Source organism: Pan troglodytes, chromosome 3, assembly GCF_028858775.2.
Source record: "Pan troglodytes isolate AG18354 chromosome 3, NHGRI_mPanTro3-v2.0_pri, whole genome shotgun sequence".
In the NCBI taxonomy this organism is placed as follows: domain Eukaryota; kingdom Metazoa; phylum Chordata; class Mammalia; order Primates; family Hominidae; genus Pan; species Pan troglodytes.
In genome coordinates, this window is record NC_072401.2 from 1,755,044 (window position 1) to 1,770,881 (window position 15,838).

Genomic DNA, 15,838 nt, shown 5'->3' on the forward strand with positions numbered 1-15,838 from the left:
AGCCAGGACGCCTTGCTCAGTCCGTTTTCTTTCTGTGGATTCCGCCACGGCCAGGACGCCTTGCTCGGTCCGTTTTCTTTCTGTGGATTCCGCCGCGGCCAGGACGCCTTGCTCGGTCCGTTTTCTTTCCGTGGATTCCGCCGCGGCCAGGACGCCTTGCTCGGTCTGTTTTCTTCCATGGCAGCTCTCCAAAGTCTGGATTCCCTGCGGTCCAGGTTCCTCTGGGGTCCTGAGCCCCCCTGGCCGGCAGCCCACAGGGGAGGACAGGCTCAAGTGCAGGCCTCAGTTGCTCTTGCAGCAGGTTTGGGGAGGTGGGTGGTGCCCTTTGTCCTAACCCATAGCCTACCTGGCACCTCCTGTGCCCCCTGCCATCCCGACGCCTCAGGACACCAGCTTAGCCGCTAGGGAGTATAGGCCCCGCCCTGACCGAGAGGCGCCGTCAGGGTCGGGGTGAGCCCCACGGAGCAGCCTGAGAGCCAAGCGCAGGCCGTGGTGCAGGAGGAGGGGAGAGGCAGGTCAGGGCCCAGCAGTGTTGGAGAATCTCCTTGTCCTGGTCCGGGGACCCTGGGTGCACGCTGGGCTGCGGAGGCCAGGGGCTGGTGGCCTCGTCCCTGTCATCTCTGTGGGACGTTGGTGAGGCGCAGCGCCACGGCCTCGTCTTGCTGGCGGCGGGGCGGACCCTCTTCGACGGGCACTCCGGGACGGCATCTTGGTCCTTGGAATTCAGCCTCTGCCTGGCAGACGGAGGGAGTTGCCAGGGCCAAGGCCTTGGTCCAGCGGCCCCTGTGGCTGTCAGAGGCGCCTGCTGAAGCTGTGGTGCAGCCCCGGGCGTTTCCGTGGGGACGCAGGGGCTGGAATCCCCGCTGACATCACGGTTTGACGTCGGCGTGAGACGTGGGTTGAACCCCTGTGTGGAGCTGTGCGTCTCTCCTCCTTGAGGACCTTGTGAGCGCCCTGTGGGTGGCCTTTCCAAGCGGCTGCCACCTCAGGCCTGGGTGCTGGGGAGGGCTCCAGGCTGCCTACATCTCACCACCGGAGCCTGAGCTGCCGGGGCTGTGGGCACAGGGTGCCGGGCAGTCTGGGCTCTCGCTGCTGCCCAGCTTCTTTCCAGCCTGGCGAATCCATCGGCTCAGGCTGGCACTTCCGCAAAGCCCGGCGGCACAGTGTGTGAACAGCGTGGCCACAAGGCGGGACTGCCGGACCCCCCGACGCACGCCATGTTCTGGCAGAGCATGGCCTGAGCTGCTGCTCCGGGCCTCACCCTCGCCCGTGAGGAGCAGATAGCAGGCACCCACCTCGGGACTGTCGGAAGATGGAACACGCTAATGCGTAGGCGCGTCCTAACTGCCCAGTCTTGCGGGATGTGCCTGGCGGGTTGTGGGAGTGGTGGCAGGGAGTGGACACGTGTCTGTTTCAGGGCTGGAGGCAGCACCAGAGAAAGACACAGTTGTGTGGTGCTTGCGGACGAGGACGAGGATGGACGAGGAGGTGTCGGACCCCACCTCTGCGGCTGCTCAGCTGCGGCAGCTCCGGGACCACTTGCCTCCACCCTCATCTGCCAGGTGACTCCCAGTGTCCTGTGTGCTGAGCCCCCTGCCCGGCGCTGCCACAGCCTCTGCCCAGAGCGCTGGCCGGCCTCGAGAGGCTGCTTAGTGCCTTTTCTGGATATCTTGGCGGAAGCCTTGGGTCTGTACCCCCGGCCGGGTGAGCAGTGTTGGTGCCATGTTTGGGCTTGTCAGTGCCAGCATCAGCTGGAGCCCGGGTGGGACTGGGCCAACAAATACCCTTCCAGACACTGCCCGTGCCTCTGAGAGGAGCCCCCAGGGCTGGGGTTTGAGAGGCAGATGTCAGGTCACCTCTGGGCCAGGGTGAAGGACTGCAGACCAGAGGCCAGCTGTTGGCGAGGGCCCAGAGCTTCTCACAGGACCTCAGCGGTGGCTCTGAGGCCCAGGCGTCGTGAGGCAGAAGCCATTGCTCACCTGATCCGACCCGAGGCCCCAGCCTTGCTGTGGGGGTGGGGAGGGAGAGGAGGGTGGCTGTGGCTGGCACCAGCAGCACCGTCAGGCTGTCCCACTCTGCTTCTGTAGCCCCTCCAGAGCGTTGCCAGAGCCACAGGAGGCCCAGAAGCTGGCAGCAGAGCGGGCCCGGGCGCCTGTGGTGCCCTACGGCATGGACCTGCACTACTGGGGCCAGGAGCTCCCCACAGCCGGGAAGATTGTCAAGTGAGTCCCCGTGTGTCTGAAGTCGGCCAGGGCGCACAACCAGGGTCCCAGCCTGAGGAGGGGGCTGCCGGCTCACCAGGCCTCCCTGGGTCTGAGGAAGCTGGCCGTGCCTCCCAGCTCTGCCCCACCTTCCGGGCACCTGGAGGGGCACAGGGGTGGGCCTCCCCTACTGATCCGGCTCGTGGAGCCCAGCAGGGCTTTTTTGAGCCTTTCTGCTGCTGTGTCGGGGGCCATCCATGGAGCTTGGGTGTTATGAATCTTCTGGGAACAGCTGGACGAGAAACCACTCCCCTAAAGGCGGCCCTGGGGCCCGTTCAGTTTGTCCTGCTTCAGGACTGCACAGTTGGCTGAGGCCTGGGGCTTCCTGACCGTGTTGCAGCTGCTCACAGTGACCGTGTGTCCAGACCTCAGGCGGGGGCTCTGCAAGGAGCCTTGGGAAGCCACCCTCCCTGCCCACTTTCCCCTCTGCACCCCTCACCGCGCCGGCCTCTTCTCTGTGAAGCTGCAGCAGAAGGGGGCACATGGGGGTCATCTGTGCGAAGGTCCGGACCGTTGGGCCTCAAGAGGCCACCTGGGTACTCCAGCGCCTGCCACAGCTCGCTGGCACGGCCTATCGGGGGAGCGGGGCCCCTGCCACCTCCTCAGCTCCTGCCGCAGGACGGTTCTCCACACCCGAGAGAGGGCGGGGAGGACAGTGCCAAGGCTGTGTCCTGGGATGGAAGGTCACCCTAAGGCGTCTTCCTTAGAGGGCAGAGGTGGGTCCCCCTGGCCTCTTGCCAGTCCCCGCCATCAAGACCCAGGGCCAGGTGTGACACGGAATATTGCCGTCCCCACAGCACCCGTTTCAAGGGCCGGGCTGCCTGTGCAAACACCGTAACCACTAAAGCCAATGCTGCGGGGTCTGCGGGGCTGGGAAGACCAGCGTGATGCGGGAGCGTCTCATCCGTGTGAGGGGCTGATGTCAGAACCTCCAGAGAGCGGGCGGGCAGGGGAGCCGGGCAAGGGTCCTGGGGCAGCTTCAGGGCCTGAGGAGCACCGTGTGCCCAGGGCAGCCACTGCCTCTGTGTCTGGATGCCCAGGAACGGGCCCCGAGTGCCGGGACGTCCTGGCACATTGTCCACAGCTGCCTGTGTTCCCGGGGTTCTGCTGGGCTCACACACGACACACGAGAGCAGGATGGTAAGCGAGGCAGGCCCTGGTCTCACTCACGGCAGGACTGAGATTTGAGGGCCCCGTCCTCAGGGCTCCACAGACACCGCCCCTAGTGGGGGCCAGATTAGGGACAGTGTGAGGAGGGAGGGGCTGGGCAGACTGCTCAGCGGCCGGAGAGGTCGGGAAGAAACAGCTGTCCCTGTCACACATTGCCACCAGGGGTGCCCCAAGGCCAGTGCTTGGTTTCTGAGCCTGGCAGGTGACGCCCAGCAAAGCTCCCACCGAGAAGCGGATGCCCGTCCCTCCTCCCACCTGCCTGGCCCGTCCCCAGGACCACAGGCTTTGCCCTGAGCCCCCAGGCAGTTGGGCTGAGAGAGAGGCCTGAGCAGCTGCTGGTGAGGACCCGGTTAGTCTTGGATGGCACCGGGGCCCTGCTGGGCAGGCCTGGCTTCACGTTCCACCTGCCTGGCCCATCAGCACCACGCACCTGGTGCATCGAGCTCACGGCTTCATGTTTCCCCCAACTGCCTGCACACTGCTGTGGTTGGCTTGATGGAGTTGCAGCCTACACATGGCAGCGGCCCAGGCTGGGGAAGGGCCCCATGTCAGCTGCGTGGGTGGGGGTACATGGGCTGGTGCAGGAGATGCCACCTGGGTGCCACATGTGCCCCACAGCCAGTTGAGGGCCACACTCCTCCTGGCTGGCCCCTAGCCAGGATGGCAGGGGCTGCTCACCCCACGTTCCCTCACCAGGTGGAGGGGTCCTGCCCTCTGGCTCTCAGCCACATTTAGGGATCTCGGAGAGCCTGGGCTCGCCCCTTTCATCCAGGAGGTCAAGATGATGCGGGTCCGGGAAGCCAGGGCCTGGCCAGGCCGTGGTGGGAGACAGGGCTGATGGGGGTGGCGGCCACAGGCAACCACTAGAACAAAGCCGTCCTGGTACACAGAGGGCTGGCGGGCCCCGGCTGGGTACAGTGGCTCACGCCTGTAATCCCAGCACTTTGGGAGGCCAAGGCAGGTGGATCACTTGAGGCCAGGAGTTCGAGACCAGCCTGGCCAACATGACAAAACCCCATCACTACTAAAAATATAAAAATTAGCCAGGCGTGGTGGCGTGCGCCTGTAATCCCAGCTACTCAAGAGGCTGAGGCGGGAGAATCGCTTGAACCCAGGAGGCGGAGTTTGCAGTGAGCTGAGATCGCACCATCACACTCCAGCCTGGGCAACAGAGCAAGACTCTGTCTGAAAAAAAAAATAGCCGGTGGTCCTCGGCCGAGGGGAGTAGAGGGGAGCATCCCTGCACCTGGACGGGGAGGAAGCGGTGGAGCCCATGGTGTGGCTGCTGTGCGCTGGCTCCTGAGTGTTCTCACTGCGATCCACGGGGCGTCTCTGGTCCGAGTTCCGGGTGGCAGAATGCATCGCTGCTTCTCACACGGGGCCTTGGGTGCGGCAGGAAGCATTTGGCCGGGCGGTCAGGCACCCTCGGGGGAGCCGCATGTACCTCCTCGACTGCGGGGCACATGGCCAGGTGCTCTTCAGCCCACCAGGGCTTTGCCCGAGACGCCTCTGCCTGTAGTGGGGCCAAGGCCCTGGGCAGCACATTCTGCCTGCGTTCCCACCCACTGCCTTATCCCAAACCAGCCTCATCCCAGACCAAGGTGGATGCAGAAATGAGGTCCAGGCAGCCCCAGGGCAGGGCCTACTGCTGGTCCCTTCTCCCTAGTGTGGGCCGTGCCTGGGGCTGTGCTCCTGTCTGTGGACCCGGGGTGAGGGCAGGGCTGCTGGGCTCTGCTCCTCCAGCATCCTCAGGCACAGGGTGTGGGAGCCCGGGAGCTTCGGGCAGAGCCGACCGTTCCCCAGTCAGCAGGCAATGAGCAGCCTCTCATCACTGGGAGCCCTTGGCACTGCCCATCTGTCCTCCCCGGCTCCTGCTGGCCCCAACTGTGGCTGTGTGCCCTAGAAGGAGGCCTGGTGGCAGCACAGGGGCAGTCTGGTCTGTGTGAGGGCCCCTCAGACACTTCTCCCCTGCCTGAGCATCCAGGTGGGCAGGGGGCGGAGTCCTCTGAGGCCGGCCTCCTCTTGGCCGGCACACCCAGCCCCCCCATCCCGTGGCATCCGCCGGAAAGCGTCCCTAACCAGGCTGATGACAACAGCAGAGCGTGGGAGCGGACGCACCTGGGACGCCTGGGAGACCTGGGACGCCTGGGGCAGTGGAGTCTGGTCTCCAGCACCCGGCCCCTCTGTGCTGCCAAGGGCTGAACGGCCTTCACTCCTTCTCCTGGTGCGCTACCGCCCTGTCCTTACGTCCCTGCAGTGGAAGGACGACCTTCATGTGGATGCCCCGTTGGCCTTCAAGGTCACGCCTCAAGGACGCAGCAGCTGTCGCCCTTGCCCTGTAGGGAGAGCCCATCTTGCAGGTGGCAGTCGTGCCTGTGGTCGCGCAGCTAGTTCACGTGGCGTCAGAATTCAGACCCAGGCGGTCGTGCCCGTGGTCGCGCGGCTGGTTCACGTGGCGTCAGAATTCAGACCCAGCCGGGAGTGACCGTGTTCTTCTGCCTGGGTGCTGTCCACAGTGTTGGGGTGGCTGGGCTGCAGTGGTGTTTGGCCTTCCCCTGTGCCTGCACCACCGTGGCCACGCTCTTCTGGGGTCCCTGCAGATGCTATGAGGGCCTCTGGCTGTGTCTGCAGGTCTGACTCCCAGCACCGCTTCTGGAAGCCCAGCGAGGTGGAGGAGGAAGTGGTCAATGCCGACATCTCCGAGATGCTCCGGAGCCGCCACATCACTTTTGCCGGGAAGTTTGAGCCTGTGCAGCACTGGTGCCGTGCCCCGAGGCCAGACGGCCGGCTCTGTGAGCGCCAAGACCGGCTGAAGGTGAGGCCGTGGCCCGAGGGCGGGGGTGGGTGTGGGCTGGACCAGGTGGGGCAGCCAGAGGGGTGCTGAGCCCCACCTGCCCCTGCCCTGGGTCAGGGTGCTTGTGAGCACTGAGAAGCCCATGGAAGGGGCTTATCCGTGGTGGGCAGAAATTGCTTAGCCGTTGGCCATCAGAGAATGGTGTCTGGGGCTCCTGCCCACGGCCCTGAAGCCTGACACCTGGGTACACGGCTTGGGGACTCTCCGGGGGCCAAGACACACAGTATCCTCCATGGTTGCAGCCCGGGTCTGTGCTGGGCCTGGGATCCTCAGAAGTGAGGAGAGGCCAGGGGGCCAGGGCAGCTCCCAGCCTGGCAGCTGGGCATGGTGCAGGGGGGTCGCTATGGCCATGCTGGATGAGGGAGGCCTAGACTTTCCACAGCTGCCCAAGACCTCCCGGCTCCAGAGGAGGGACGGAGCCATCCCCACGTCCCTGTGGCTCTCAGGACGCCCTCCTCTGAGGGGCGCGTGATTCCAGGTTGTGTACACTTTGGCTCTGCGATACCACCCACCCTGGTCGCTGTTTGTGCCCAAGTCGTGGTGGTGGGGGGAGGTGGTCAAGGCAAGCGGACCCCTCCCCACCGTCAGCCACCGTGTCCTTGCTGTGCAGTGCCCTTTCCATGGGAAGATTGTTCCAAGGGACGATGAAGGACGGCCACTCGACCCGGAAGACAGGGCTCGCGAGCAGCGGCGGCAGCTGCAGAAGCAGGAGCGCCCAGGTAGGTCTGGACGGGGCGGGCACCGTGGGAGGCACAGCCTGGGACTCACTGCCACTAGTGGCCTGGGGTGTGTCTGCAGAGTCACAGAGCACCCGCTCTGCCAGCTTCGTCCATGGAGCTACAAGCCTCTCAGTCATAACTGGCAGAATCAGGAGGGGATGCTGCCCTGAGGGTCCTGGGTTTGGGGGCTCCAGAGGATGCTCCAGCTTTAGGGGGTCACGTGTTCATGAGGCCCTGACTGGGAGGTGGGCACCCACGGCCCCGAAGCCACAGGTGCCATCTGTGTGGCTGGGTCCTGCTTCCCCGCGTTTTCAGGCAGGTGAAGGCCTTAAGGCGAGAGAAGTGATTGGGCTGAGCCCAGAGTGGCTTCTAGGAACCCCTCTGGCCTCCTCAGCCATACCCTGCACCTGCCTCAGTGTGCAGGTGGCCACAGCTCTGTTCAGGAGGCGTGTGGCCACTGCTGTGGCGGCAGGAGTGCGGGTACCCAGAGGCCCCGGACAGCAAGGCCACTGTGGGGCAGCACTGCCACATCAGCAGGGCCCATCTGCCCACCCTGTCTCACCCCAGGCCCATCTGCCCGCCCTGCCTCCCCTCGGGCCCATCTGCCCACCCTGCATATCTGTTTTCCAAGGAAGATTTGTTTTTAGAGGCCCTGGCCAGCCTCAGGCGCTCTCTCTTCTTTTTAACTTTGATTTGGCTTTTTTTTTTTTTTTTTTTTTTTTTGAAGCAGGGTCTCTCTCTGTCACCCAGGCTAGAGTGCAGTGGCGCAGTCATGGCCTCCCAGGTTCGAGCGATCCTCATGCCTCAGCCTGCCAAGTAGCTGGAATTATCATGCCACCATGCCCGACTAATTTTTGTATTTTTATTTTTAGTAGAGGTGGGGTGGCACTGTATTACCCAAGCTGGTCTTGAACTCCTGGATTCTCCTGTCTCACCTCCCAAAGTGCTGGGATTACAGATGTGAGTCCCCGCCTGGCCTCGGTCCCTTCTGGAGAGTGGCCACACCTGCAGGCCTGGCCCTGGCCCGAAGTGGGGGTTCACACCTTGTCTTGAAGAGCAGCGCTGGGGGCCCAGGATCCCTTCCAAGCTGTCTCTGTCATGGCTCCCGGGCGTCTTGCACTCTGGTCATGAGAGGCGGATGTTGAGTGCAGCCTGATGCCCAGAGGCAGCAGCTCAGCCCTGGGCGGCGGGAGGGCCCTGACCTGCTAATCTCCGGGTGAGGCCTTCCCTGGTGGCTCACACTCAGGAGCAAATTAAGTGCCTATTTTTTGTGTCAACCCTGAAGAGTATCTGGTTTTCCAGCCCTTGGTGACTTGTTAACAAACAGGTATCAGGCCGCGGGCTGCGGCCAGCGCTGGCCAGTCAGATGTGAAATAGCGTCTCTTTACTAACTACGGTATTGATCCCCGCCTCCCTCGCGCACGGCACAATTTTCCTTTCCCTGGCGCTAACCTCAGTGACAATGTGCGTGCTGCTGCAGGGCCCGTCAGCGCCCAGGAAGGCCGCGCGGTCCCAGCATCTATTGATTTTCCTCAAAGGCTTTTAAATTGCTCCTTCATTTCACTGAGACGCTCGCTCCATCTCTGCTGGGTGCCGGGGCTTTTTCGTTGTGTTTAAACAATTGCTCCATTCACCGGGTTCCTAAACTGTGGCGCCTTCTTATTACTGGGAGATAAACTGTTTGGACAGTTTTCCTTAATCTTGGATTAATCGTTCCCGTATCTGAATTGTGGGCCCCATATTCCTTCACTTCAAAGAATCCACTTGGGAGGCCTGGCCATCCGTCCGAGATGTGGGCATTCCTCCAGGGATGTGCCCCCGTGGCCTGGTCGCCCCCGTGGCCTGGTCCCACTGGCTCAGCTCGTGGGGTCCTGTCTGCAGGAGCGGGTGCCTCTGGAGCATTGGTGCCTGGCCCCCTTCTGTGAGCCAGGGTTGTCTGTAAGTCCCTTGGCCATCACAGTCCCGTCAGGGGTGGCCTTCCCGAGCCCGACCAGCACCACACCTGGTGGAGGCCCACCTCCACCTTGTGTGGGGAACCCCACAGGAAGCCTGGGCCTGTGACCCCCGAGGGCCTCAGTGCCATCTGCACGGTGGGTACTCTCAGCCTGGGAGGCTGCCCAGTGGGGCTGTTGACATTTCTGTCCCCTCACTGCCACAGGGCCTCAAGCAGACAATGCATGGCTTGCTTGGGAAGGGCAATTCTGTCTAGGAGAGCCCCAGCCTGCATTTCTGAGGCCTGAGGCCAGGTCATCTTTGGATCAACGAAAAAGAAAAGCCCTTTGCTGAGCATCATGCTCGGCCCAGCCCTGCCACACATACGTCCCCACCAGCAGGCGTGTCCAGCAGGGCCACAGTTTGCCTAGTGGGGCACGGTCCAGCCTGCAGGCAGGAAAGGAGCTTGCGGATGGTGCCATCCCCCAACCGCTGGCCTTAGCCGCCTTCCAGCCTGGGAGGCCCATGGGTGCCCTAGGAGTGGCCTCTGGGCTGAGCCCCCGCTCCCCATCTCTGGGCTGCAGGGGCCTGTGGGGGTGTGGGGCGGTGGGGGCAAGCTCTGTGTCGCCTTCACCCTGTGGGGGCCAGCATGCCCACCCTCCCCAGCCTGTTGCTCAGGGAACCCTACCCGCCGAGCATCCTCTCAGGCTTGCTGCTGCCAGGGTACGGCCGTGGGCAAGGCGACCCAGCCCCCCGTCAGGACGAGACCAAGAGCCCCTCCTGGGGGCCTCGGGTAAGAGGGGCTCTGGTCAGTGCCAGACGTCTCCTGAAGTGCTTGAGTTTTGTTTGCAGAATGGCAGGACCCTGAGTTGATGAGAGACGTGGAAGCAGCCACAGGGCAGGATCTCGGCTCGTCCAGGTATAGCGGGAAAGGCAGGGGGAAGAAGAGGATGTACCCCAGCCTCACCAACCTGAAGGCTCAGGCTGATACCGCCCGCGCTCGCATTGGGAGAAAAGTCTTTGCCAAGTAAGAGTGGCTGCTGGGTCACCTCCCACCGCGTGGCCCCCCCGTGTGAGGGTGTTCGAGGGGGGCCATCTGAGCTCCAAGATATTCCAGGGACTTGGGGCCTCCAGGGGCTCCCCTGCTTTGAGTTCCCCTGGGGGACCACCCGGCCTTTCCCCGGGGAGGGGCAGTGCCAGCCAGCAGGGGCAGCAGGCAGGGTCTGCTCAGGAACGCCCCTGAGCATTCCCCAGGATAAGAGGGGCTCGACCGCCAGGCACCGCCATCCTCGCTTCCTGGGGGAGCCATGCCAGGACACAGGCCTCGGCTGGTGCAGAGTGAGCCCCTCGTCTCTCCCTTGCCTGGCTGTACCCCCAGGTCAGTGCCTGCATATTTCTGCAGCGGTGACTTCAGGGAGGGCGATGACTGCAAAGGCGGGCAGAACGTCAGCCCCAGCAGAGCCCAGCCCCAGCGTGTCTTCTCTGAGCACTGGCTCTGGGAGGCTGGCCTGGTGTCTCTGCAGCCCAGCATGGGCCTGTGTGACTGGTGAGGACTTGGCAGGGCCAGAGTGCGAAGCCCACCAGCCCGGCGTCCCTGCGTGCAGTCTGTCAGCTGGGGCACCAGCCACTCGCATGGCCTTGTGTTTCTGTCTTCATATTGCCTTGTTCTCGCCCAAGAAAATCCAGAATGCTTGTTTAGAAGCCACCTGAGGCTGTTGGCTCCCTCCCAAATCTGTGTCAAGTCCCTGCTGGTGCAGGTTTGTCTGGTAGCACCAGTGAGGTGGCCCCCACCCATCGCCATCCCAGAAACCCTCCCTTGGACACACCTGGAAGGTGCTAAGTGTACCGGGCAGAGGAGGCCCCTCCTGGCCAGCATGACCGTGCACCGGCCTGAGTGGGCTCGGGTGGGAGGCGCCTTCACAGCACTCAGACCAGGCTTCCCCCAGGCTTGTGGGTGGTACATCCACAGCCTTGCTTGGGTGGGGCAGGGGCGCTGGTGGGGGCTGTGGAGAGGCTGCCTGGGGCCCCTGGCACAGGGCTGGACCCATCCCGTATGCCAGCCACCCAAGGCACCTTAGCCCTTGGAGCTCAGGGTGAGGCTGTTTTTCCGTGGATCAGCCAGGGGCAGAGGCCAGCCTTGGTGCTGATGCCCAGGAGGAGGAATGGCCAGTGGGCCTATGCCAGGCCTCCTCCCTGTGTCTCATGGGGACACTGAAGCCCATGGCAGGAGCTGGCTCTTCGCCACAGCTGTGTGGCCCAGACCCCTCCCTACAGAAAGGATCTGGGGTGACCACAGGCAAAACCCTGCCTCGAGGGGCCCCCACAGCAGCGCCTGGCAGCCCCACAGGGGCCCCCACAGCAGCTCCTGGCAGCCCCACAGGGGCCGCAGCTGAGCGGCAGCTTCACCACATTGTGGCCTCAGGCCCTGCTGGCTCCACAGCTCCACACCCTCGTGGGTCGCAGCAGCTGAGCTGGTCAGCACAGCACACCTCATCCTGCTCCCCGGAATGCCTGCCTGGCCCGTGCCCCCCCTGCTGCAGCCCTCCAGGTTTCCAGCCCTGGCCGTGGAGCCGTGCGTGCAGCAGCGGGCAGGGCCGTCCTGACGCCTCCTGGCTGCATCTCCTGCGAGGCCGCTCCCCGGGAGGCCAAGGGGGAGGCTGCCCTCATCCTGGAGTGTGGGAGGCCACAGGAGAAGTGCCAAGGTGGGGCTGGGGCCACCTTCACCGCGCAGAACCACCCGCCGCAGACTCCGCTTCTGGGACCTGGGGCGGCCCTTTCTAAGCCTGTCTGTCTCGGGCCAGGGCCGAGGGGCCCGTCGCCCATCTGTCTCTGAAGGTGGCACCCACAGGCAGTCTGTCAGTGTCCGAGGGCAGCAGTTGCCCCAGGACCAGCGCCTAACTTTGGTGATGCCGCCACTGGGAGCCCAGGCCCCTGGCGGAAGCCTCCCAAGTCACATCTTGCCTTGTTTCCCCACAGGGCAGCTGTGCGGAGGGTAGTGGCAGCCATGAACCGGATGGACCAGAAGAAGCACGAGAAGTTTTCAAACCAGTTTAACTACGCACTGAACTAGAGAGCGGGGCCCAGTGCACTGGCCATCAGCACTTTCTCCCTCTGCCAGTGTCTCAGGACAGCAGAGTGGGCGTGGGTCTGGGCAGTAACCATGCTGTGTCTATTACTGTGTTTGATGTAAAGAAATGGTGCGTTGCAATGCCCTGAAGGTACGGCCGCTCTGCTGCTACAGGGTTCGGCATCGTCTGGTGATGGGTCTGGCCTCGCAGAAGAGGCCCTCGGGCCTGGAGATGTGAACACAGGCAGCGACCCTGTTCCAGAGGGCTTCTGCGAGTCCTCGTGAGGCCAGTGCGTGTCGTGGTGTGGGGTTCAGCACGGACGGAATGTGTGCGCAGCTCAGCCTTCAGAGCGTGCATTCCCCAGCCAGGAGGCGACCACTCAGAGGAACTCTGGGAAACCCACTTTTGTGCAAATGCTGTTTTTAACACAAACACAAAGGCTAGTGAACCGTTCAGTCATCTGCTTTCTGCTTCTGGATGTGCCTTTTCATACATGTGTCCTCTTGTCCCTGGCTTCTTACACTTGGCGTTGTTTTCAAGGTTTATCCATGCAGTTCCCCTCCAATGTATAAAACAAAGGAGGTGAAAACCTGTCCGTGCGGAAGCTTGTGCACCCATGTTCACAGCAGCATTGGAGAAGGAGACCGAACATCTTCTTGTGGGCTTACTGGCCATTTGTGTATCTCCTTTGGAGAGGAGTCTATTCAAACCTCTTGCCTATTTTTAATTGAATGATTTATCTTGAGTTGTAACAGTTGCTTTTTTTTTTTTTTTTTCCTTTTAGAGATGGGCTTTTGCTCTTACCCAGGCTGAGTGCCGTGGCAGAATCATAGCTCAGTGCAGCCTCAAACTCCTGAGCTCAAGCCATCCTTCCACGTCAGCCTCCCAGGTAGCTGGGACTACAGGCACACACCACAACACTTGGCTAATTTTTTAAATTTTTTGTAGAGATGAGGTCTCACTGTGTTGCCCACGGTGATCTCGAACTCCTAGCCTCAAGCGATCCTCCTGCTTCGGTCTCCCAAAGTGTTGGGATTACAGGCATGAGCCACCACTCCTGGCCAGGAGTTTATATGTATACTGTGGATACTAGATCCTCATGTGATTTGCAAAAACTTTATTTATTTATTTATTTATTTTTGAAATGGAATCTTGCTCTGTCGCCAGGCTGGAGTGCAATGGCGTGATCTCGGCTCACTGCAACTTCCACCTCCTGGGTTCAAGCGATTCGCCTGCGTCAGCGTCCTGAGTAGCTGGGACTACAGGCGCACACCACCACGCCCAGCTAATTTTTGTATTTTTAGTAGAGACGGGATTTCACTATGTTGGCTGGGATGGTCTTGATCTCTTGACCTCGTGATCCACCCACCTCGGCCTCCCATAGTGCTGGGATTACAGGTGTGAGCCACCGCACTCAGCTGATTTGCAAAAACTTTCTTCCATACTGTTGTTTCGCTTTCTGGATAGTGTCCTCTGAAGCACAAAAGTTAATTTTGATGAAGTACAGCAATTTATCTGTTTTTTTCTTTTGTTGCTTATGCTTTTGCTGTCACATTTCAGAAGCCATCACCTAATCCAAGATCACAGAGATTTACACCTAGTTTCTAATAAGCATTTTATAATTTCAGCTCTTATGTGTAGATCTTTGATCCATTGTGAATTAAGTTTTGTGTGTGGTGTAAGAGCCCACATTCTTTTGCATGTGGATATCCAGTTGTCCCAGCACCATTTGTTGAAAACATTATTTTTCCCCATTGAATTATCTTCGCACCATTATTGATAATCAGTTGACCAAAAATGTACAGGCTTATTTCTGGGCACTTGACTCTATTCCATTGACCTGTTTAACCTTATGCCAGTGCCACAGTGCCTTGATCAGTGCTGCTTTGTTGTGAGAAGTTTTACTTTGTTCTGCTTCAAGGCTGTTTTGACTCTTCTGCATCCCTTGCATTTCCAAATGAATTTGAGGATCCACTCATCAGTTTCTTCAAAAAAAAAAAAAAGCAGCTGAGATTTTTGATAGGAATTACATTAAATCTAGAGATTGCTTTGGGATGTATTACCGTCTTAATATTAAATCTTCTGAGTCATGAGCTTCTGATTATCTTTCCATTTATTTGAGTCTTTTAAAATTTATTTCAACAGTATTTTGTAGTTTTCAGTATATAAGTTTTTCACTTATTTTGTTAAATTTACTCATATTTTATTATTTTTGATTTATAACCAAAAGGACTATAAATGCAATTATAAATTATTAAAAGATTATAAATTGCATTTACAAAAGCAATCACAAATGTAATTGTTTTCCAAATTTCACTTTGGGGCTGATCATTGCTAATATGTGGAAGTACAACTGACTTTTGTGTATTGATCTTGTATCCAGCATTCCTTGCTGAACTTGTTTATTCATTCTAATTAGTTGTATGTTCCCTAAGATTTTCCATACACAAAATCATGTCATCTGCAAACAGCTTTCTTTCTAATCTGGATTTCTTTTATTTCTCTTACCTAATTGCTCTGGCTAGTACCTCCAGGACAATGTTGAATAGATGTGGTGAGAACAGACATCCTCGTCTTACTCTTGATCTTAGCGGGAAGCTTTCGGTCTCTCACCATTGAGTGTGATGCTAACAATGCAGTTTTGTGTAGATGCTTCTATCAGGTTGAAAAAGTTACCTTCTCCTCCTAGTTTGTTGAGTGTTTTTGTCATAAAGTATTGAATTTTGTCAGATGCTTTTTCTCCATCTGTCGAGATGATAGTATGATTCTTGTCCTTTATTGTAGTGATACAGTATATTACATTGTTTCTCATATATTGAACCAACCTTGCATTCATGGGGCAAATTCTACTTGTTCATGGTGTATAATCCTTTTTCTATGCTGCTGGCTTTGGTTTGCTAGGATTTTGCATCTGTATTCATGAGGGATACTGGGCTGTAGTCTTTTTGTGATGTCTTTAGCTTTAGTCACGTCACTACTGACCTCATAGATTGAGGTGGGAAGTGTTCCCTCCCCTCCTATTTTTTGGAAGAGTTTGTGAAAGATTGTTGTTAATTATTTAAACATTTGGTGGAATTTACCAGTGAAGGCTGGGCTTTTCGTTGTGGGATTTTTTTCCCTAATTCAGTATCTTCATTTATTATAGATCTGTTTAGTTCCAGTAGTTTGCATCTTTCCAGGAGTTTGTCCCTTTCTAGGTTCTTTGTTGCAATCTGTTCATATATAATGGTTCATAGCATTAAAAAAATTTTTTTTAACTGACAAGGTCTCACTCTGTTGCCCAGGCTGGAGTGCAGTGGTGCAATCATAGCTCACTCCAACCTCAGACTCATGGGCCCAAGTGATCCTCCCACCTCAGCCTCCCCAGTAGGAAGGACCACAGGCATGCACCACCACATTCAGCTAATTTTCTGTCTTTGGTTTTGTTTTGTTTGAGACAGAGTCTTGCTCTGTCACCCAGGCTGGAGTACAGTAGCACAATCATGGCTCACTACAGCTTTGACCTCCCAGACTCAAGCAATCTTCCCATCTCAGCTTCCTGAGTAGCTAAGACTACAGGGGCATGGCACTATGACTGGCTAATTTTTTAAAAGCTTATTTTTGGTAGAGATGGGGTCTCACTATGTTGGCCAGGCTGGTCTCAAACTCCTGGCCTCAAGAAATTTTCCTGTCTTAGCCTAGCAAAGTGCTGGGATTACAGGCATGAGCCACCACACCCAGCCCTAATTTTCTTTAAAATTTTTTTGTGGAGACAGGATCTTGCTGTGTTGTCCAGGCTGATCTTTGTCAAACTCCTGGCCTCAAGTGACCCTCCCACCTTGACCTCTCAAAGTG

General features: G+C 58.7%; 1 protein-coding gene across 7 annotated transcripts in view; it reads left to right on the plus strand.

The window, feature by feature from the left end:
- Positions 1 to 14,287, plus strand: part of UVSSA (UV stimulated scaffold protein A) — a 41,984-nt gene extending 27,697 nt beyond the window's left edge. For 6 of the 7 annotated variants that reach the window (XM_024355942.3, XM_063808566.1, XM_063808568.1 and 3 more), the window contains exons 9-14: positions 1,418 to 1,562; positions 2,088 to 2,222; positions 6,063 to 6,246; positions 6,896 to 7,004; positions 9,789 to 9,963; positions 11,913 to 14,287. In XM_024355942.3, coding sequence (XP_024211710.2) covers positions 1,418 to 1,562; positions 2,088 to 2,222; positions 6,063 to 6,246; positions 6,896 to 7,004; positions 9,789 to 9,963; positions 11,913 to 12,006 — 842 coding nt within the window. In that variant the 3' untranslated portion in view covers positions 12,007 to 14,287. The remainder of the gene's footprint in view (positions 1 to 1,417; positions 1,563 to 2,087; positions 2,223 to 6,062; positions 6,247 to 6,895; positions 7,005 to 9,788; positions 9,964 to 11,912) is intronic. The other variant, XM_054683680.2, reaches the window with a different exon arrangement.
- Positions 14,288 to 15,838: the final 1,551 nt, after the last annotated feature.